The sequence below is a fragment of the Rhipicephalus microplus genome, chromosome 4 (assembly GCF_043290135.1).
Source record: "Rhipicephalus microplus isolate Deutch F79 chromosome 4, USDA_Rmic, whole genome shotgun sequence".
In the NCBI taxonomy this organism is placed as follows: domain Eukaryota; kingdom Metazoa; phylum Arthropoda; class Arachnida; order Ixodida; family Ixodidae; genus Rhipicephalus; species Rhipicephalus microplus.
Genome location: NC_134703.1, coordinates 213,815,544 through 213,837,814, shown reverse-complemented (window position 1 = coordinate 213,837,814; position 22,271 = coordinate 213,815,544). Strand labels below are relative to the sequence as shown.

The 22,271-nt window shown below is 46.1% G+C and overlaps 1 protein-coding gene across 5 annotated transcripts in view; it reads left to right on the top strand.

The window, feature by feature from the left end:
- Positions 1 to 22,271, top strand: part of LOC119172976 (alpha-mannosidase 2C1) — a 538,513-nt gene that overhangs the window by 344,982 nt on the left and 171,260 nt on the right. For all 5 annotated transcript variants that reach the window (XR_012895065.1, XM_075893986.1, XM_075893985.1 and 2 more), the window contains 2 exons: positions 4,723 to 4,868; positions 18,854 to 19,242. Coding sequence is in view for 4 of the 5 variants with exons in the window: in XM_075893986.1 (XP_075750101.1) it covers positions 4,723 to 4,868; positions 18,854 to 19,242 (535 nt within the window). In the remaining variant the exon portion in view is untranslated. The remainder of the gene's footprint in view (positions 1 to 4,722; positions 4,869 to 18,853; positions 19,243 to 22,271) is intronic.

Below are 22,271 nucleotides of genomic sequence, written 5' to 3'. Positions count from 1 at the left end.
ACAAATCTATTCGCCCTCTATATCTATCGCTTTGAAGAGCAACTCTCTGTTTTCTGCAGAAGACTACCGTTGTAATAACAGGGGTAAAGTTTTTTCTATTCTTGGCTATTTGCTCTCTTAGCCGGTGGTCAAGATTATGGTCAATAGGGTTCTTCTTGCCATCTAAAACTGCTAGAAAATTGTCTGCATCAAGGACGCTGTTTCTGTGAAACGACTTTTTCTCATGCTCGTTAAAAGCCTCTATCGCATTCTTCCAGTTGTCAAACTTTGACATCACAAGTTTGTCTGAGGGCAGGCCTCCTACACCGGCCCCACATGGAGCGAAAAGGACACAATATTTTACAAAAGGTGTTGTTCTCCTTCTTGGAATAAACTAGCCTGTTTCGTCGCTGCAGCCACCGGTACTGAAGCTTCAATTTCTTGTTCCTGTTGCCTTGAATGGAAAGTTTGCGGCAGGCACCCACGCGCTTGTCAGCAACTCCTTTTTCTTGACATTGGTCACCTACAAAAGGTTTGTGTGATTAATATACAGACGGTAACCAGAAATTCTCGCAATTACAGCATCAAGATTCGCATCCCTTAGTCTGGGTTGTCATATCACAACACATTAAAAAACAAAAAAGAGACTATACAAAAAAAACTGCTTTTTCATGCAGCTTTTGTCCTTCAGATTAGGAAGTAACAAGCATCACTATGAGACATATACACATACACATTCATTCTTGAGACAGCGAATATGCATATGGAATAATAGAAAAAAACATTATTTCTTATCCGGCTTGTTTATGAACTGGGCTCCCGCCTGCGCGTCGGCTACAATAAACTCGTACAAAAAATACACATTTCGGAATTGATTAGATTATTCTGCATAAATTTGCTAAGAAAGGGGAAATAATTATGGATTGGAAAATGAGACAGTTGCTCAATCATTACTGTGCCGAGGTTCCCGAACAACTTGCCTAAGCTACTGCTTTCTCTTGTACCCGCGCCTTGGGGGGCAGCTAGCAGCACATGAAGAGAAAAAAAGTGAGGGAAGTACAAAACAGTGAATACCATAAGTTCCTTCGACATATCATCTTCCAGCCTTTAATATCAGAAGCCTGTAGTTTGTATGTAAACAATCACCTGCTGCTGGTAAATTTTGTATTTTCGTTAGGCAGGTTGCTGTGCCATAAGGTAAGGTTTGTCAATGGTAGTTACAATGGTACATTTGGTAAATTTTGTCAATGTGACATATACAAAAGTGTCTGCTTGTTTTGCAGGGCCCACTCAATACGTACAAGGTACACATGGGAAAGACCAATATATAGCGCCTAAATATTGTGCACAGCAATGATTGTTATCGAGTTGTGTCATTGTGAAAATAAATTTTTGAGATATAGAAACGGCTGTTGTTACAATAAAAATAAAAATCCACAATAGTAATTAAGCGACAAACCATATGTTTAATTGAACTTGAACAAATGCATACTAGGTACTGCCGAACTGACAAACATTCTTCGCCATGACACGTTGACAATAGTTGTAGTGACAATAGTTGTAACCCCAAACACGGCTTTTGTGCGAGACACATGCGCCACGCAGTGCAAACAACTTTACAGAGGGTGTCAGCACCTTTACAGTATGAAATCAAACAGATGCACATTGCAAAGAGTAGAATCATCGCAGAGCCCAACGAAGGCCAATTGGACGACATGCTTATCATGCTTCCCGCAGAGAACAAGACGCCGTTCTCGACCAAGTGCAACAAATGCTTGCTGAGAACATCAATCATTTACAAGCCCATGGGATCATGGATTGTGTTGGTTGAAAAGAAAGATGGCACATTGAGCTTCTGTTTTGATTATCGCAAACTGAACAATGCGACAGAGAAAGATGTCTATCGGCTACTTCGCACAGACGACTCACTTGATCACCTTCGAAACACCCGGTATCTTTCATCCATGGATCTACGCAGTGGTTATTGGCAAATTGAGGTCAACGAGCCTGACCGGGAAAAAACAGTCTTTCTGATGGGCTTTTGAATTTAAGGTGCTTTTTTTCTAACTGTGTTCTGCTCCCGCTGCTTTTCTATGAATAATGGACACAGCTTTGTGAGGTCTCAAGTGGCAATCGTGTCTTGTCTTTTTAGATCACGTCATTTTTTCAGCGTCTTCGTGCAGTACTTGAGGCGCTCGAAACAGCTTGCCTATCACTCAAGTTCAAAAAATGCCACTTGGACTACGAGGAGCTCAAGTTTCTCTGCTACGTCGCCAGCAGTGGTGGAATTCACTCAGACCCCAAGAAAACGCTGGCTCTCGCTGCCTTCCCAATCCCAATGAACTTGACGATAGTTATAGCGCGAGAACAAAACGATGACACAGAGACAAGAAGGACGCCCAAGCTGCAGGACTCCCAATGAACTAACATGACGTACGCTGTTTTCTGGGCCTTTGTGTGTACTATCGTCACTTCGTCCTGAACTTTTCGAAAATAGTGAACCCTTACACCAACTCACAAAAGACAACGTTGCTTTTGTGGGAGCAGAACATGAACTTTTTTGCGAGCTACGACACCACCTCGAGACTCCTCCAATCTTAGGTCATTTCAACGAAAATGTTGACACAGAAGTGCACACAGATCCGAGTAATGTCGGTTTCAGAGCCGTGCTTGTGCATTGGCATGAAGGTATCGAGCGACAATCGCCTACTATAGTTGTACGTTATCTTCGGCTGAAGCCAACTATTCCAACACAGTGAAGGACTGCCTAGGTGTTGTGTATGCCATGCCTAGTTCTAACCGTATTTGTATGGACGACTGTTCAAAGTTGTCACCGACCACTATTTTTTGTGCTGGCTTGCAAGCCTCAAACTTCTCTCAGGCCTTCCACCCAATGGAGTCTGCATTTACAAGAATTTGACGTTACGGTGGTTCACAAGTTGGGACACAAGCACACCTTTGCTGACGTCCTATCACGCGCCCCAGTTGAGTTGATTCCTTCTGACCAATCTGATGACAAAAGTTTTTTCATGGCTGTCACAGCCTTCGATTTGGCTCAGAAACAGTGTGATGACATAGAACTTCGCCTACTCATCAATTATCTTGAGGACAAGCTTGAACAGCTACTGCGAACATTCAGGCACACGATTTCATTATTTTTTTCTCCATGACAGCATCCTGTTCAAGCAGAGCTTTGATCCCAACACTCGAGCCACTCTACTGGTCGTACCTTCTGTGATGCGAGACGACATCCTGGAGGCGTGTCATGACTAACCATCTTCCGGGCATTTAGGGTTGATGCGTGCTCTGGCTTGTATCGGCCCCAAGTACTTACTGCTGGCCTGAACTGTCCCTATTGTCAAGCACGACGTGAAAACCTGCCGAGACTGCCAGCCTCGCAAGATTCCGCCCATGAAACATGCTGGTTTTTTACACCCTAGCGAGCCACCTCAACAGTGCTCGGCGTGGCTCCCCGATGGTGCTTGAGCACCGTCTCAACTAGTTGGCATGACCTGCTAGGTTCATTTCCAAAATCTTTAGCAGGTAATCGCTGGATAATAGTTGTGACGAACTATTTAACTCGTTACTGTGAAACACGAGCACTCTAACGCAGTACATACAGCAAGTTATGTCGAGGACTTCATTCATGATGTCGTCCTTCACTATGGTGCACCAGCCGCGGTTCTTACCGACAGAGGCACTGCCTTCACTTCCCAACTGCTGGAAGAAGGGATGACACTCAGTGGTAGCGCACATCACCGGATGACAGTTTACCATCTGCAAGCTTACGGCTTAACAGAACAGCTCAATAAGACCATCACAGACATGATATTCACGTATGTGGACAAGAACCATAGCAACTGGGACAGTGTCCTTCCTTTCGTAAGGTTCGCATATAACATCGCTCTGTTAGAAAGTACAGGATTTACACCTTTCCGTCTGCTTCACGGCCGCGAAGTTGCTTCAATGTTAGACACCGTGCTTTTATCTCGCACCATTACGAACACTAGCAAAAATGCTCACCAGTATGCGCAACACGTCAAAGAAGCTTGACGACTAGCTTGCTTGTGCAATCGCTCTCAGCAATAATACGATGCTCCCAGGTAGAACCTTAGCCACTGAGAAGTCCCAATCACCCCGGAGAAAAAGTATGAACCTGGAGCCTCGTACGTCAACGCGGTCACCCAGGCAAGCTCTTGCGTTGTTATTTCGGCCCTTACCAAGTTCTTCAGAGCCTCACGATCTCAACTACAAAGTCATTGCAGAGCCCCGCGCGTGGTCCTCCTGCCGTTGTGCACAACTGGACATCATCTACATGGCCAGGATGAACTCGTATTACTCACGCTGAAGACTTGCTCTTGCCTTCAAACATCTGAAAGCATCGAGTTGATGCTTTTGGAGAGGGGGAGTAATGGCACTGGCATGTAGTGGACATCTGGCTGTTGCGTGGCTAGTTTCATCATTACTTGTGTGTGGTGAAGGATTTGGCAAAAGAAAGACAAAGACGAACTCGCGCTGTTCGATTCGGAGTTGTTTCGCTTTTTACTGTGCTGATACTTATTTTCATTTTATTACCAAGACATTATATATATATATATATATATATATACGTAATGCGTATATACATGTAATACGTGTACTTGACCACTATGACAACGAAAGAACAAAAATTGCACACTGAGCTTGTGAAGAGGCAACAGTTGCCGGCTCATTCGTGGTTTGACAGTGTCGCTACTCTTGCAGGTGGTGAAAACAGTGACAAACTTGGAGGACAAAGGGCGGGTGTCGCACAGCATTCTTCTCTTCGGCCATGGGGATGGAGGAGGTGGTCCCACAGAGGCCATGCTGCGGCGTCAGTTGAGGCTGCAGGACGTTTGCGGGCTCCCGAAGTGAGATATCTTTCCTTGCTGTGGCTCCAATCATTGCCTAAGCAGTCTAAGAAAAAGAAGGGGCAGTTCAGGACCTGCGAAAAATGACCTGCTGAAAGCCTCTGATACACACCGACTGATTCGCTCGTGCGCCTGTCCTGTCTGCGTATTGTGGACGCGCAAGCCTGCAGCGGTTAAACAGGACACAGATGTCACTTGCTACCCAGCAGTAGTTCCAGCACTCAAGGTGGTGATGTGGGCTAGTTAATTTGTGTCACTTGCACGCATATTTGTAGTATGAAAAAGGAATAACATGGAGACACAGAGGAACACATAAATAAGACGGGCACTTGACATTTTTTTATTCGAACTGCTTTTTTTTTATTGGAAAACCCAGAACCGTCGGACGAGCGCATGCGCGCAGTCGCACTCGAAGGTGCCCTCTTATATCATTAACGTCACGTGTGACCACCCTGCATGCGCATGCTCAATGTCCTTACTCAGGAAGGCAACCGATGCCACCCTGACACATTTTCTTTCATTAATGCTGATAGCAAATGCTTCTATAATTTCTCACGTTGTGTGATCCTCGCGTTTTCTAAGCACACTAGTAGGGGCGAATTCAGGTGTACAACTACACTTGCGGCCATGATCTGCCCAATAATGCTCCGCTGCCTACGCGTCAACTGCCGAACAGTGCTCTTGCAATCTGTCATTAAGACAGCGCATCGTTTGTCTTGTGTAGCACCCCCTGCAGGAAAGGGGTATCTTATGCACAGCACCCGTCTCGCAAGGCAAGGTGTCGTGTATGTCGCGTCGTGGGCCAGCCCTCTCTCTACTTCCCAACGGGCTGTACTGTGTTTTGGTGTTGCCACAGACAATAAAGTGTTGCTACCTTGAGCAGTATCGTGTTCTCACCATGGCGATGGTTAATGCGTGCCCTGTGGCTCGCTAAGAACGGACCCACGCTCTTGGCCGAACTCTTTCGGTATACGTATACACTACACTGGCTCCCAGCGCAGTATCAAAAGCTCTAACTTTTCACTGCTCTCCCCCACCTCTCTTCTTTAGAAATCGCCTACCATGGTCTCCGAGATGGTGAGCGCGCAGTATGTCTGTTTCCGGTCGTCACAATCGCACAGAGAAAGCATGTTTCCGGTGGTGGGCGTGGCCTGCTCTTTTTTCTGCTCTACGACCTTCCCAAGGAGGATCGAAAAGGCTGCCGCGCTGTTGTCATAGCTTGTATGTGGTAGGGAAAAAATGGTTTTGCGCTTTTATTGCGAGAGCAACTATATGGACAGTGTTGGCTGGTTTTTGCCATCGCTGTGGTCGCTGCCGTCATTCATGCTGTGGGAACGAAGGCTAGCCCGCCACCGTTGCGTGGGCTTTCTGGCCTATTTCTGTCGTTCTCATGTCCCCTACTCCGCTGTCTGCCACGCTGGGAGAGCAAGGAGTGACGCTTAACCCCTCTTATCCTGTAGCGGATTTCGACTGTGGCACCGCGCACAGGGCCTCTCGGGACGTGTCGTATGCGCACGCTGGGAGTGAGTCAGATTTCTCCGGGACAGCTGAGGGTGAGCACGCAATCTCTTTTTCGTCTGTCAACTCCCATTGTTTGGAGCTCGTCGGACTTCGCCAACGGCGCCTCGTGCTCAAGACAAACGCTCACCTTTTTGTTGCCTCTTTGCCTATGCTAAGTCGTACGGTGTCCTACTGCGTGGTAAAACTGCGCCGACCCGTATCTCTCGGACGCTAACACGAGCGCCTTTGCCCTCGCTCAAGCAACCGGACCCTCGCTCAAGCAACCGGTGCCTCCGTTAATCACTTTTACCACGGAGATGTGCTCGCGGCACCCCTGTGTAGTGCTTCTCGCCTGTGGCGTGGATAAGGCCATTTGCTTTCTCGCCGCGCCTTTGCAACGGTCTGTATTGCGTTTTGGTGTTGCTACAGACAATAAAGTGTTGCGACCTTGAGCAGTATCGTGTTATCATCACGAGGATGGTTAATGCGTGCCCTCGGCTCGCTAAGACCGGACCCACGCTAGTGGCCGTACTCCTTTGGGATATGTATACACTACACTGGCACCCATTGCGGTATCAAAAGCTCTAAGCTGACTGCTCTTAGCGAGTCAGTTCGCTTGTGCAATTCAGGCTCGTCGCAACATGTCTGCTTCGCTGGATTTTTGTCCGCTGTCCTTGTTAGCGGATGCCGCGTTGCGCAAGGAGGCCATTGCCTCTATTGACGGGAACTCTTTGGCACCCGTTCGTGTCGCCACCACCTATTGCGGTGCATACACAAGGCGCCTCTCTGCTCCCTTTGGAGATGGTGCGTCGTTTCGGAATGGGCCTCTTGCCCTACCCGAACGGTACGCACAAGCGCCTCCAACTGCTACTGCGCCCTTCGGCATGCATGGCAGTTCGTCTACACAGTGCTCGCCATCGATTCCCTGCAGAATTGACGGGGCGCAGGCTTTGGCCAATGCCGACTTTTGCCCGCCGTCAGCCAGGCCACTGACACTTCAAACGCTTGCTGCGCAGTCACCTGAATTGTCGACGGTAGCCGCACCAAGTGGGCATTATGTTCGACAACAGGCCAATTCCACAAAGAGCCCTTTTTTCTCTGGGAGTGGCGCACAGGGCGGTGGTCCAGTTGAAACCGCCCCACTGATCAAGCTGGGTGACTGCTCACCTTCGTTTGACCGCACCGCTAACGCACCAACGGCTTTTTAAGAAGCCAGTGCGACGATGCAGACGTTGCTGTAAAACGCCGTGCACATGATCCAAGCACTCTCAGGAGCTGTTTCGAGACCCAAAGCAAGTGTCTAACCGAAGCAGGCTACCCAATTCTGTTACAGGTTTCTGTAGCGGAACGCATTCTCCAAGAGTCTCGAAAAGAAAACAGGCGTGAAGCTTTGAAGTACTCGGGTTGCAGAGTAGGTGTAATCTGTTACACGCAAAAAATTTCTCACAACTTAAAGAATGTGACCCGGAGGGCTAATGTACGTGTTGTTTTTCAGCGCCCAAGAAATTAGGGGAGCTTTGCAAGCCCACTTGTCCAAGAAATGTTGCTCCCCCAGCTTGTGATAAGAAACACCACGTTAGATTCGTTGATTGTGTATCCTGTGTCATCTACAAGTTTCCATTATCATATTGGGCAAACAAAACGCTGTCTGAATGACAGATTACACGAGCACTGCTATAACGTGAGAAATAAGCTTATGGCGGGAGGATTCCTGGCGGCACACTGCAAAGGCTGTGGGTGCTCCCCTGATCTGTTTAGTTGCATAGTTATCGATCCTTCTAGAGATCGGCTCACACGGGAGATAAAAGAAGCCGAGGCTATAGAAGAATGAAACCGTTTGTGTGTAAGCTCATCATCGATTTCCTTGTCAGAAAAGGAAATGACGTTCCTTAGTTTAAGAACACGTGCAAGATGAGTTGTGCTTTGTTGCGGATGTATAAAATGGGTGTGATTGGCATGAAATAAATAGTCTCTACGTCTGTGTCGTGTGCCTTTCTTTCATGTACTGCGCTAATACACGCTACGTTTATGGATGACCAACTCCCCCGATCGGCAACCCTTCTGAGCATAAACCAAAGCATCAGAACAAAAGTGCAAGCGGAAGTGCTCTCTTCACTTGTGCGCAACAATCTAGCCAATGCTTTATCAATTGCGATATTCTCACACAGAAGGTTAACGGCTCAACCCCTGACAGATAGAAGAATGTGTTGAAAGCAGATAAACAAATGTTCTCATTACAGAAAATACTGTGTAGACCAATTATAATTTAACAGCTTATAGTGCAGAATCACTTACAATGCGGTCTTTTTCTACTCCTGTTCACCCTCCCATAAAACTCCATGTATGCGTATACCACTTATTGTACAGTCCCCCAAGATGAAAGACCGGTTATAACGCACTTGCTGTAAATTCTTTGTGATAAATGCGGTAGCGAGTGGGTGTCTGAAAGGAGGTGTGCTGGGTGCACCGCTTGGGAGCGAACGACGATGTTGTTGCGAAGGAGGAGGGGACACTGACGGAACGAACGAAGGGCGGTTGGAAGAAAAAGAAAATGAAAAAAAGTCTGCGGACACTGCACGGGCTCGACGAATAAAAAAGGAGAATTGTTGCCTTGGGGACCGATAAGCCTTTGCACCAACCGCTGCGACTACAGCGTACTACGTCTCTAGCGTGGCTTCGGCCGTGTTCCACTCAACGTGGCACGTACGATTCCATCATTATCAACTGCTTGTGCCCAAAAGTTCCCTGTCAAGAAAGACATCATTGTTATCAAGCTAGCAACAAATATCGTGTTTGCTTCCTTGTCCGTAAATTGAAAACCTTTTATGGTTTTAGGACGCGAGCTTTCACTTTTGCTGCCAGTGCGATGACGTACGTAAGCTTGGCAAGTTGTCGTCGTTGCTGATCTGCCGGCCACACACGTGAACTTCGTATCATGCAAGCTGTTTTTAGTTCACTGCTAGTGGGATCTTTTTGACACAAAATCTTCATGTTCTCGACAAACTCTCCATGACAGCATACCAAACGGCAATTAAGGCCTAATACACGTTGGTTGCGCTTCGATTGGTCGCGGTCGTGTGAATCTAAGTTGCGACCGAATCAATGAAACTCTTTGCGGTGGCCGCACTTGACTGGAAGAGATACATATATCGCTAATGAAAAGAAGGGTGTCACCTGTAGCGCTAAAATAGTGGTTCGCGATTCTATTGCAATGTCTTAAATAGGGCGTACGTGCGCCGATGAAATCGAATGATTACCGTCTTTCAACGCGTCAAATTCTGGACGTGATTCGACAGAGTTTCTATGTAATGCATATAATCAAGGTGGTCTAGTAGTCGGCGAATTTCCGCGATGGTGCTTTCATTTGTTAGACCCCCCCACCTTTTCACCTTCATTTCATTGGCCTTGTGTGTCTTTCAATGTTAAATTCTTTTAACATTCAGAAACTTAAAGGTTAGCAAGCACGCATCACCCATTTCGATTTTCAGACACGCGAAGCTGCATGTTCGACACGTTTTGCGCAAGTGCGGCCCTTGAAAAGGGTTGTTTTGGTTTGTGGGAATTGAGGCTAGCCCGCTGCCTTTGCGCTGGCTTTGCCGTTTTTTCTGCCGTTCTCATGTCCCGACATGTCTGCCCTCCTTTGCTGTCTGCCGGGCTGGGAGAGCGGAGTGACGTTTAACCCCTTCACCGGGTAGCAGATGTTGACTGTGGTGCCGCGCGCAGTGTCTTCCGAGAGGTTTTCGAGCGCTGTGTCGGGTGCTGGCAGTCAGATACTCTCCGGGACTGCAGACGGTGAGCCATGTAATATTTTCCGTCCGTTGACTCCCGTCGCTCGGGGGTTCGTCGGACTTCGCTGACGGCGCCTCGCCCCCGAGGCGAACGCTCACCTTTTGTTGCCCCACTGCATACGCTCCGCCGAAGGGCGGTACGGTGTCCTAGTGCGTGGCCTAGCTACGCCGACCCGTCTCCCTCCAAAGCCAACGCGAGCACCTTTGCCCTCGCTCGAGCAACCGGGCTTTGGCCCCGGTTTCTCCGTGGATTACCTTTACCGCGGAGACGTGCTCGTGGCACCCTGTGTAGCACTTTTATGCCCGTGGCGTGGATGAGCCTATTTGCTTTCCCGCCGCGCCTTTGCAACGGGCTGTACTGCGTTTAGTGTTGCCACAATAAAGTGTTGCGACTTTGAGCAGTATCGTGTTCTCGCCACAGCGACGGTCAACGCGTGCCCTGCGGCTCGCTAAGACCGGACCCACGCTGGTGGCCGTACTCCTTCGGGATACGTGTACACCACAGGTTATAGTGCGGTACTGCGTATAGTGCCGATATTCGCGACTTACGTTGTAAGCGGTCTATACTGTACAACACGAAAGACTACCAGCGAAGAACAATTCGAGCTTCTAGAGACCTATTCGATGCCTTCAGAGTCCTCATCAATGTCCAATGCCCATCGACTTAGTAAAAGAGCGGCTACTCGGGTGTGTGTGGGCGAAGAAACTACTGCGATTGAATGGCGCGATGCCTTTAAAAATTCAGGATACCTTCCAGAAAATGCCAAGGATAAGTACTCACCAAGGTCTACAATGTCCATTGTGAGGCAGTCCTCCATTTCATACTTACATGTTACTGGAGGAATTAAATCGCTCCCACAGCAACAAGTGCAAATAAATAGGAGAAAAAATGAAAAGGGTGTTAGGGCACAGAAGCCTACTGCCTGTAAAGCTCACGAATGTTGCTCTTCGAGAGAACTGCAGACACCAAGGAAGAGAAAAAAGGGGATCGTACGGGCTGCATCACTGCAGATGTCCAATGCCAAGACAGAACCACAGCAGCGAACGATGAAACCCAAGCCGAGGTGGAGGAAAAGGGCAAGTTCTCACAAGGTAAATGCAGCCAAGAACAGAAATCCAAAAAGAAGATTCCCCCGGAAAGGCTGCCTAACATATTCTTGTAACAGCCTTCATTGCGAATTTTCATTTCAAGGAAGACCCCTCAGAGACAGCGCAAGCTCAGCAATGTCAACACGCTCAAAGACACGAATCTGGAACAAGCGTCAAAAGCATTGATGGAAAATCAAGTTCAAGGAGATGCCCGGATGATCCCACAAGCAGTGACTTTAAACTCGTACAGACACTCGTAGTCTCTGTAGGTTAGTGTTCCTCAGCATCATGCGTAACTATGAAGACGCGGAGGATGTCAAATTTGTAGGAGGGTGATACAGCCAGCTCAAGAACTTAAGGGAAGCTAAGTCAATTCGTCGGGACGGAGGATGTCGGAAATTGTATGCGGCGCCGGTGTAAGGAGTGAAAAATTTAAAATACCTTCCAGAAGATGCCAAGGATGAGTACTCACCAAGGTTTACAATGTCCATTGTGAGGCAGTCCTTCATTTCGCACTTACATGTTACTGGAGGAATTTGTGTCGGGTAATGGGGTCTAGGTAGGACGAGTGGACTCAGTTTGGGTATGTTTGAAGAAAAATACGGCCGACGTTGGGTTTCGCCATGGGGACGGCGACTCGTCCCTTCCTCAATAGAGCTGTTGAGTAGGGTCATCTCCCAGTCCTCTTTGGTGGGGTTGGAGATGGAGGTTAATTTTGACTTCTTTTGGCAGGCCCAGACCATATGGTAAGTGTTGGCCACTTCACTACAGTACTGGCACAGCCCTTTTATTTTTGGGTCATATTATTTGAGTATGGCTGGACAGAGCAGCCTGTTTGCTTGTAGACGCCGCAAGACGCGCTCCTCCATTTTCGAGTAGAATTACGTGAGATCTTATCTAAATGAGTTGACTGCCAGCCTCACTTCGCATAACATTGCAATTTGTCGCGATGGCCGTGCCGCAGGAAACTTGGTTACTTAGCAAGTACTTGTTTTATACAATTAATATTGCACCTAAAATACCCTTGCTTCATAAAACACTCGAATATGTTGCTATTGCATTGTTGCTTTGCCCTTTTCGCCAAACTGTGGCCTTTATATCCCCTCACCTTCATTCGGAAATGTCGGGTCAAGGTGTACGAAAGTCAATGAAATGCTGGGAGATATAGATTCTCAAATGGGCATTTTTTTTTTTGCTGTAGATTCGTGTCACATTCATAATTGCGATGCCTCGGCAAGAGGTTCACATGTGCTCGAAACTTACTAGACTTCGAATTTTGCAGGCTGTATATTAGGGGGGAGGGGGAAACACTGGCAAGGAACAAAAAAAATGACTGTCTGATCTGCAAGCAAAGCCAGAAGAGTGTTGGGTTCTACACTTACGGGTTACACTCGATTAATTAAATGGGTTCCTTTTTTTCTTCTTAAATCTAGTGTTCCTTTCATTGTAACAGTGTTTCCAGAATTCTTGCAGACAGGCTAATCTGTAATGACTGTGGTGCCATGGTCATAGTGCGTATGGTCGCTCATTCGCACTGTTAGTTTTAGGTTGTTCAGTAATTATTTTGGGGATGTAAGAACAAACGTCGATATCTTTTGCTTGTTGAAGAAGAACACCGTGCGTGCGTTAAGTTTGGTGTATCTGAATGAAACACTGCACGTTACATATAAGTGACAAGTCACTTTTTATTCTTCAGTAGTCTAACTGGACGAATACTTAGTTTAATTCAGAAAGACGCCAATCTGCCACATGTACGACCTTTTCATTTGGATGCACTCGAGAGTGCAATAAATATACCCAATACCGATATTGCCATTGTGCTACCAAAACATAATGAAAATACAGATGACAAAAAAGGAGACGATAATAACTCAGGCACTTTCTCCGCTAAAGACATGGGGATGGGGGTAAATGTAGGTCAGCCAATCGAAGCTTTCCACATGATTTCGTCAAAATACTTATCACCTTGCTTCAGTATAAAGACCAGGGCACTCATTTATTTGGAGTGTAACTGTGCTGCAGTTCACCACATCATAAACATTTGTATGGCGATAAAATGGGAAAACAATGTGTCACAATGAGAAGGCAATATGGTTCATGGACAATAATCAGCGCAGTTTTCACCCGTACACATCTCGAGAAAGAAGAAAATCTGGTATGCTCTAATAAATGCTCAACTGATGTATTTAGCCCCTAGATAAAACCTACTGTAATGAAAAATGTAATACGGCCACAAACGAATCCATACCAATTTGAATTACTTCTACTGAGAAAATTCAGCAATTGCCACGCTTTTCTTTGTAAATGGGACCAAAAGAAATGCAGTAAGAGAAAGAAATACTTGCTCTTAGTGCAGCCAGAATATTCTAGGAGTGATTGCTCGTACGCGAAAAAAAAAGTCACAGGATATTCATAGAGAAAATGATGATGAGTAAAGACCGGATTATAGGCAAATGCCTATTTTGTTCCTTGTGTTCCTATTGTGCCATTTTGATATACGAGTATGAATTAAAGGTTAAAAAGGGCTTTTATGGTGATTTTATGGTGCATATAAATGCCTATTTTGGGCGTTTTTGCCTAAATGGCTATAAGTGCCTATAAATGCCTATTTTTCAAATGAGCATATATATGAGCACTATTCAAGCCTAAATTTTGTTTTCAAGCGTGGTGTGAAACCATTAATCATATAAAAAAGGCAACATTGATATTTTCAAACACTATAAGGTTCAACAGAGACAAAGCTGACATGCTGCGAGCGATTGGAGGAGGAGCATGAGGAGTGCAAAAAATGCTATTTCTGCAGCCCAAAGTGGAAGAATGTCTCAGCGTCTGCAGGGGAAGGAGGAAAAAGAATTAAAGATTGGGTAAGAAAATAAAAGTGACGTCTACGGAGTGGGTGGCTATCACTTTCTACAAGTTGCTGTTCAGTGCCCTGAAGGAACTGAAGAACACCCCTGAAAACCTGGGTGTTGTGATGGGAAAGGAAGAGCAGGTATTTCTGGGCAGCTGCGGGTAGCAGGTGAACAAATGAAAAACCATGGAGAACCACTCATGGAATGCTCTTGTTGATTCAGTGGTGGCAAAGGTCGCCAAATGGTTATACTTTATACAGCGAAGCATGAGACAGGCACCTGCATGTTTACAATCAACGGTGTATTTAGCATGCATTCACAGTATGCTTGAATGTGCTTGTTCCGTTTGAGATCCTTTGTCATATGTCTTTAAGTGACAAACATGAAAAACTACAGAACAGTGCGTCAAGGTTTGTCGTAAGCCATTTCTCACAAATGACAGTTGTAATAAAATAAAAATTAACTAGGATGGAAATTACTATCATCACATCGAAATAAACTGCAATTAAAACTCCAATGTCAAAGATTTCATGCGAAACTCGCATTCGAAAGTTAATGTACCTAAACAGTCCTTTTTGCGCAATGGTAATCAAGATTTTAGAATGTCGTATCAGATAGAATTTTTCCAATAATTCGGTTATTGTTAGTTTCATGACAGAATGAATTTCTTATAAAGAGAACAAAGTGTGTTGTGTCAATGAAGGCGTGTTTTCTTTGACATTGTAACCCATCTGCTGCAGTGCCTTCAGGTGAAAAATGTGATTTGCACGCGGCTTTTGTTTTGTTTGTAATTTACTTTTTAAGCGTCTCTCTCTAGGTGACATAATAAGTTGTATTTGGACATCAGAAATTCTGGCGTGACCTATAAAAAATATTCTACCATGGTGATTTTTCATTTGCTCCGAGCCACCAAAGCGTGATGCAAAGTGAGCAAGCTTGAATCTCTTGCCTCTCGTCTCATGTAGCCATCGTGAGCCTTATTCCTTCCCTGTTTTCTTCGGTATCAGGGCTGGAGAATTATATGATGCATACACACCAAGAACAACATGCGTCAGCAAGGTCACGCACGCCTGACGCGCCCCAGCCTACTTGTGCACGTGCGCCATCGATGTTGTGTCATTTAGGCATTGTTCTTTGTGTATTACCAGTTTTTGTGGGAGGATCAGTCAATGCGTGTACTTTAGGAGAGGCTGGCAAGGATCATGTATAGTGACTGCGATACAGCACGTCACTCCGCTGAAACTGCGGTCAGAGACGACGCACCAAACACAAGCTAAGCGTTGTCAAAGTTGACGAAGGCGCAATGCACGAATGGCGAGAAGACGAACACAAGTGGAATGGGTAGTAGTAGTAGTAATAGTAGTAGTAGTAGTATTAGTTGTTTTTGTTGTTGTTGTTGTTGTATATAGTACGGTATTTACTCGTGTAATGATGGCACTCGCGTAATTATCACACCCCTAAATTTTGTCGTCTATATTCGATTTTTTTTCCCCGCGTAATGATCGCACCCCGAACTTGCTGCATCGGTATGTCATGTGCCAAGTCTAGCCGATGATCATCGCCTTTATTATCTGTCGAATAAAGCTTCAAACATATTCTTACTTTTTGTCCACCGTTGGCGGAAACGTGCCATTTAGGATTGCAGTAAGTGCAAATGCCGCAGTTTTCACTGAATGCCCGCCTTGTGTTTTTATGTCTGTGGCAGCTGAACGCACCCATCATTGTTTCTGTGGTCTGAAAGCAGGCAACACTATGCTAATGCTGTAAATTTACTGATTTAAATGAAAGCATTCTTTATGCAGATAGAAGAAGCTGTTCTGACGCGCGTGACGTACTCACAATCTCCATAACTGACGAAAAGAAGAGAAAATGCGGTCGCTTCGCTCTGTCAGCCACCATGTTTGTTTTGACATGCTGCACTGTTACAGGGGCGGCCGCCTGCTCGTCGACCGGTGTTCATCCAGCAGCAATGTTTTTTTTTCCCGACACCACATTTTTTTTTTTGGTGTGCTTTGTGATCGTCTGTTGAAGCGCCGTTTCACCATGGGGCGATATGCGAGCATTACTGCCACGTTTAAGCTGAAGACACTTGACTACGCGCTAGAGCACGGCAACCGCGCTGCCGGCAGACATTTCAGCGTCGACAAAATTTTAATCCGATATTGGAAAAAACAGCGCGACAAGCATACGGCTTTCAGCACGCGACAGGCTTTCTGCGGACCCAAATTTGGCAAGTTGCCTGACATTGAAAAGGCAGACCTCGAATACGTTAAATTTACCCCGCGTAATGATCGCATCACGAAGTTGGAGTCAATTTTTTGAGAAAAAAAAGTGTGATCATTATGCGAGTATATACGGTAGTAGTAACAGTGGTAGTATGTGTAGTTTTATGTAAAAAAAAACACAATATGCATACAAGGGACGCCGCAGTAGAGGTCTCCGCAAATTTTGTTAAAAAACACCGCAAAATGGTGTTATTTAACGTGCACTGACATTGCACAGTACACGGGCATCTACTTTTTCGCCCCCATCTGGATGTGACCGCCGGGGCCACAATCGAACCCATGGCATTCGGGTCAGCACCGGAGTACCCTATAGCGACTGGTCCACTTAGGTGGACGCTAAACGAGGGTCGGTTAGTGAATAGCATCTCGAAGCTATGCAAAATAAAAATAAAAATAATAATGAGCTGAGATTCCATTTGCACGTTTTATTATTTTTTTCTCAGCATTCATTCATTATACTGATTTTGAAAGGGCAGTGCAAAAACACAAGGAAAAGAAAGACATAGAAACAAAGAGTGCTGTTTTTCTTTTTTCTTTGTCTTTACGCTTCCTTTTTAAAATGATATGAAGCAGCTAGCCCAAATCAAAGTATTCCTCAATAGTGCTACACAACAGAACACACAAATTGCACATGTCAAGTAGAGTAAAGTCACATACAACACTCTTAATGAGGTACCGTTTAAAATGCAGGATATAATCAGCAGACGAAACATTTTTCGTCTGTTTTTATAGATACAACTAGCATTTACCAAAGTTCTGATGAAGAGCGTACAGTATGTGATGTGAGCCCACCAAGGTAAACGTAAAGGAGTGACGTAAAAACAGGACCAATCTTTGCTGTACGTCACTCCCTAGATCTTGGGGCGTAGGCGCACGAGAAGGGCAAGTGGCATTTATTAGAAGTTGAGTGTTTTCTCGCGACATGTAATTTTGCAAATCTTAACAGGAATAATCCCGAGGGCCCTGTGCATCATTACTCTTGTCCGCTCAAAGTGCCAAACGTAGTGAGGAGCCTTGTAAAGTGTTCACCGATAGGGGAGAAATTGGTCCTACGCAATTACACCTAGCATCCCTCTCTTCTCGGGTGTCAGTGGTCTGGTTATTTCATTTGCTCCTGCGCTGTTCTTTCCAGCCACAACGAAAAAGAGACCCATGAGAGTCTTAATTGAATGGTGGACACTTGATGCACAATGCTAGACAATGAAACGAAAAACCATATACTGTGAATCGCACGGAAAAGGCATACCTATGGTCAATCGTTGGTACCTTTCTGCTGTCCTAAATATCATTTTTTTGCTTCTTGCAAAAAAATGATATTTTGTTTTGGGATCTTCAATTTTTGTGAAAATTTATTGTGCCTCTAGAGGGCCCAAAATGGTGTTTTACCTGCCTGTCTTTGGCGCCTAAAACACATTTTATTAGTGTCTGAAAATCCGGCCTCTAATGATGAGCAAGGCGAAGCATCCATCAATCCCTCCGCGCTTCTGCCTATTCCTGCGACCGTCTGTGCATCCCTCCGTGTGTTAATCCCTGTGCTCGTTCGTCAGTGCTAAATTCGTCCGTCCGTTCGTGCATCCGTCTGTTTGTGCATGTGTGCATCTGTCTCTGTGTTCGTTCCTTCGTGCGTCCATTCTTCCGTCCATCTAGTGAACACTCCAAGTACCGCCATCTCGCATCTTTTCATCCTATATTCATCATATAGAACTGCCACCATCCAGCGGACATTCCAAAGACTAATCTGGAGGCTACCTAATACTACGACGACTACTATACTACTACTACAACTACTACCACTACTACCACCACCACTAATACTACTATATACATCGCCAACACATGACCCATGGCTTAAGGAGCTTCGACCTCCCAAAAAAAACTATGCGCATGCTAGAATCTGGTGCACTCTGCTTATTGCTGCGGTTTCTACCGCCGCCGGAATCCACACTGAATGCACTCTCTCTCGGTAGCCGGACGCGCGAGGCAATATTCGTTGGTTTTGCTGGGGAGCGTGGCGATTGGGATGGCCGGAGGCAGTCCTCTTGGAGGCTATGCCTGCACTCTATGGAGTGGCGCGCACTACAAATGGTGCAACAGTTGCATACTCCGCTAGAAATGCCACGGTAGTTCTGCGGTGTAAAATGACGGAGTCTGCGCACATCATTCTCACCTGCACTATGCCACGATGAGCACTAGTGTCAACGCCGTCGCCAGTGTCAGCGTTAGCGCCACCGCAAGCTTTTAATAAAGTGCACCATCTAGCGCTCAAGCGAATCATGTACCCGCTGCTTCGCCTCCGCACATGGTTTTTTTCGGCGGGACATTGTGTGACTTTTCAATTCTTCAAAGGCCAGCCCCATTGGAGGACATCCTCGGGTTGGTCATCGTTTATTGAGGTTAATTTACGGTGGAGTTGTTTGAGAGCTATTGTGGCGAATCTGGCAAGAATGCAAGCGCTGTTTTCTTTTTTGCAGGGTTACCTTGTCCACGCCAGATGCCTTCTTCTCGGTCTTGGAATCAGAGTCTCGAAACCTGTGCCGCTGGTCGGGCGAATTGTTCTTGGAGCTTCACAATGCAACGTACACCACGCACGCTCGCACCAAGCAGCTTAACCGAATGTGTGAAGAGGCACTGAGAGATGCTGAGATGATCTATTCGGTGGTATTGGCACTTGCACAATACGTGGCACCTTATCCTTGTGGAGAATTTGAAGGCTGCTGGAAGGACGTGCTTGTCAACCAGTTTCACGATGTCCTCCCAGGAACCTGCATTGCCCAGGCACGAGAAGATGCCCAAGCAATCAACTGTCAAGTGCTGAACCGCGTGAGACAGTTAAGCGACGAAGCTTTGGAGAAGCTTTTCGGTGAGTATTCGTATATGTATGCAGTAGTATTCGTGTCTGTATTTTCTATTCACCCTGTGCACGGAAGAAGAAAAGCTCAGGAGACGCCCGGGCAGCAGAGCGAAAAGTGTGACGGAAGTCACGTGCTTTGGCAGGGGCTTGTGGGATTCTCAGGTCGCGCCGGCGTTTTGCGCCATCTGCATCACCACCTATATGATCGTGTTGTTGAGAGTTGGCTACAGTTCCAAATGCGCATTTTATGCAGCTGCTGCATTTCAAAAAGTATCCAATGTGTGAAAGGCCTACAATGAGTGTTGGACTTCAAGGTTGCGAGTTCATATCGCTTGCGGTCGCAATCGTTTCTTAAATTATGGTTAGCGCCAAAGCTTCACTGTTTACTTTCGGCACTCCGTGCCTCAGTGATCAAAGGCTAGAATTCTAAGACAAGAACAGCGGCTCCTAATGTGAGAGGTGATGGTGACCATTTTCTATGTACGACTATCACAGCTATTGGGAAGCCCAGTATGCTCACCCGAGCTTTCAGAGTCAAGTATTACAGACGCAGCTGTCCTAATAGTGTTTCACGTAATAAGGCGATTCGTTGTTTTCATGATCACATCCTGTTTAGCTTTCGCGCATGGTAACTTCATCTTTGGCCAAGTTTGCTTCGATATGATCGCAGTCAGCCGACCCGCATTGCTGCTAATGATACTCATGCGAAAGCATCTTGAAACACACGGGCAAAAGATGATTTGGAAGCGCTTCATCCTCCTAAACAACAAAACCAAATAAGATGTCACTGTTCATTATGTTTCGTGCCCCTGAACTTACCTTATATGCAGAAGGAAACAGCCTGCTCGAGGTGAATAGCCGGCCAATTTGCACCCTTGCTCTCGCATTAAGTGGAAAGACACCAAGTTCAAAGTGGCATGTTTTTGTTGATGTACAGTATGGGCCTTAATGAAGCTGTGAGTGACCCGCATGCCCCGCCGCGGTGGTCTAGTGGCTAAGGTACTCGGCTGCTGACCCGCACGTCGCGGGATCGAATCCCGGCTGCAGCGGCTGCATTTCCGATGGAGGCGGAAATGTTGTAGGCCCGTGTGCTCAGATTTGGGTGCACGTTAAAGAACCCTAGGTGGTCAAAATTTCTGGAGCCCTCCACTACGGCGTCTCTCATAATCATATGGTGGTTTTGGGACGTTGAACCCCACAAATTAATCGAGTGACCCGCAGTTACTCTACAAGCGAGTATTGCAGTGCATTTGCTTATAATAGGAACAAAAGTTTCGCTTTTTCAGCTGGCCTATCAACTGGCTGCCGCTGACATCGGTGCGTCCAACCTCAGCTTGGGCCTCTAAAACAGGGCACTCATATTAAAAAGAGAATTATAAATCTTATATTTTCCCACTACATAAAACTCAAACCAATAATTATGGTATCTGTCATGTAAAACATAAATGCATAAAATTTCCGCAAAATCATTACCTTATGAGTGTTACCTGAATACTAATATCTGGTAAAATACATGAAACACAAAACGGTTGTAGAAAAAGAAGTAGTCTAATAAAGGCTCGTAAACAAAAGAAGATGACAGTGAAGTTCGAATTCTGTTCTGTGCAAAAAATTGCTGCGAGAAAGCTGAAATTGTGGTTTCGTCTGCTAGAGGGAACTCTATTGCTCCTTGGTGGACTTATGATTGTTCGAGGGATTATAGAGCTGTAAGGCAGCCTGGAGAAAGTTGCTGTATAATTAGTGCCCTAAGAATTGGAAAGACTATCAGTTCTGCGCAGGTATACTTTTGAATGAACAGCTTCGAAAGCAGTGGTGCGATTTTGCATGTGTTCCAAATTTGGAAGGAGGTGTTACGTTCGTTACGTCAAAAAGTGGGCGGTCCGCATTGGTTGCAAGGACAAAGGGAAGTGAACAGCAAATGAGGGAAATAGAAGCCTGCATCACAATTTTGACATCGGCTTGGGGAACGTATAGCAAGTGGAGAAGTGTTTCTAACGTGTTGAGGAATGTTTAACTATAATTGCTCACTACTAAAATGTGTTGGTGCTAATTTTGAGACATTGAATAGGGAACACGGCACAATCAAAACATATTTTCTCTGTTATTGTTTTGAAGTGATGCTAGGTGGTGCGGCCATTTATCAGGACGTTTAGTGGTGGTGCTAGGTACAACCCTGTTTCAAGCAATCACTCTACTCGTGTCTCCCCCACTATTAAATTCTAGCGGCGCAACTTTTGGAGCCGTTGGCTCAGTTAAGCGAAATCATGGTGGAGGGCACCTCTACCGGTAGCCAAAACGGGCATCTTCTCTGCATTTTCGAGGCTCAATGCGCGATGGTGTTCGCGTGCATGGAAGAGCATCCCCAGCTCGCGGCGAAAGAGATTAAGCTGGGGAACGGCTGCACCATCACCGACCGATGGTGACTGTGACAGGAGCTAAGTGACGCGCCTAACCATGAAGGACCTGACCAGAAAAAAAAATTCACAGCATATCCACGAAGTGATTGGTGATGAGTGGGGCGAAACCTTAAAATATTTCACCGGTAAACCGTGAATCCTCCGTCTGTTCGTCCGTCTATCCATCAGTCCGTCTCTCCATGAGAACGGACACAGGTGGACGGACGGGGTGGCTACGACAACGGAGGAGGTACTGAGCCACAGCGTAAGGACATGAGGCCCACGACGCTGCCGCCGCTATCAACAATGCACAAACTTGAGTGACAGTCGAGTCGAATGGTCTGGACGATTTGTTCTTTGACATTGGTGTATATTTCCAGGCCACTGGCTCTCTGGCATCTAATGATAGGGTTAAGTTCGTCGCACAAGCTATGCACTGTCTATTTCTACTGAAGAAAGTATTGTTGGAACTCTTTCAGTAAACTGTTCAAATGTATCATTCATCTTGCTTCGTCATCTCTGCTCAGCTACAGAAGCCGCGCAGGCAAGACGAAAAACCATGGCAGAGAAAGGAAACGCCACATTATAAAGTGTTCGTACACTAAAAAGGTGCGAAACACTTACATTGTAATCCAATCTATG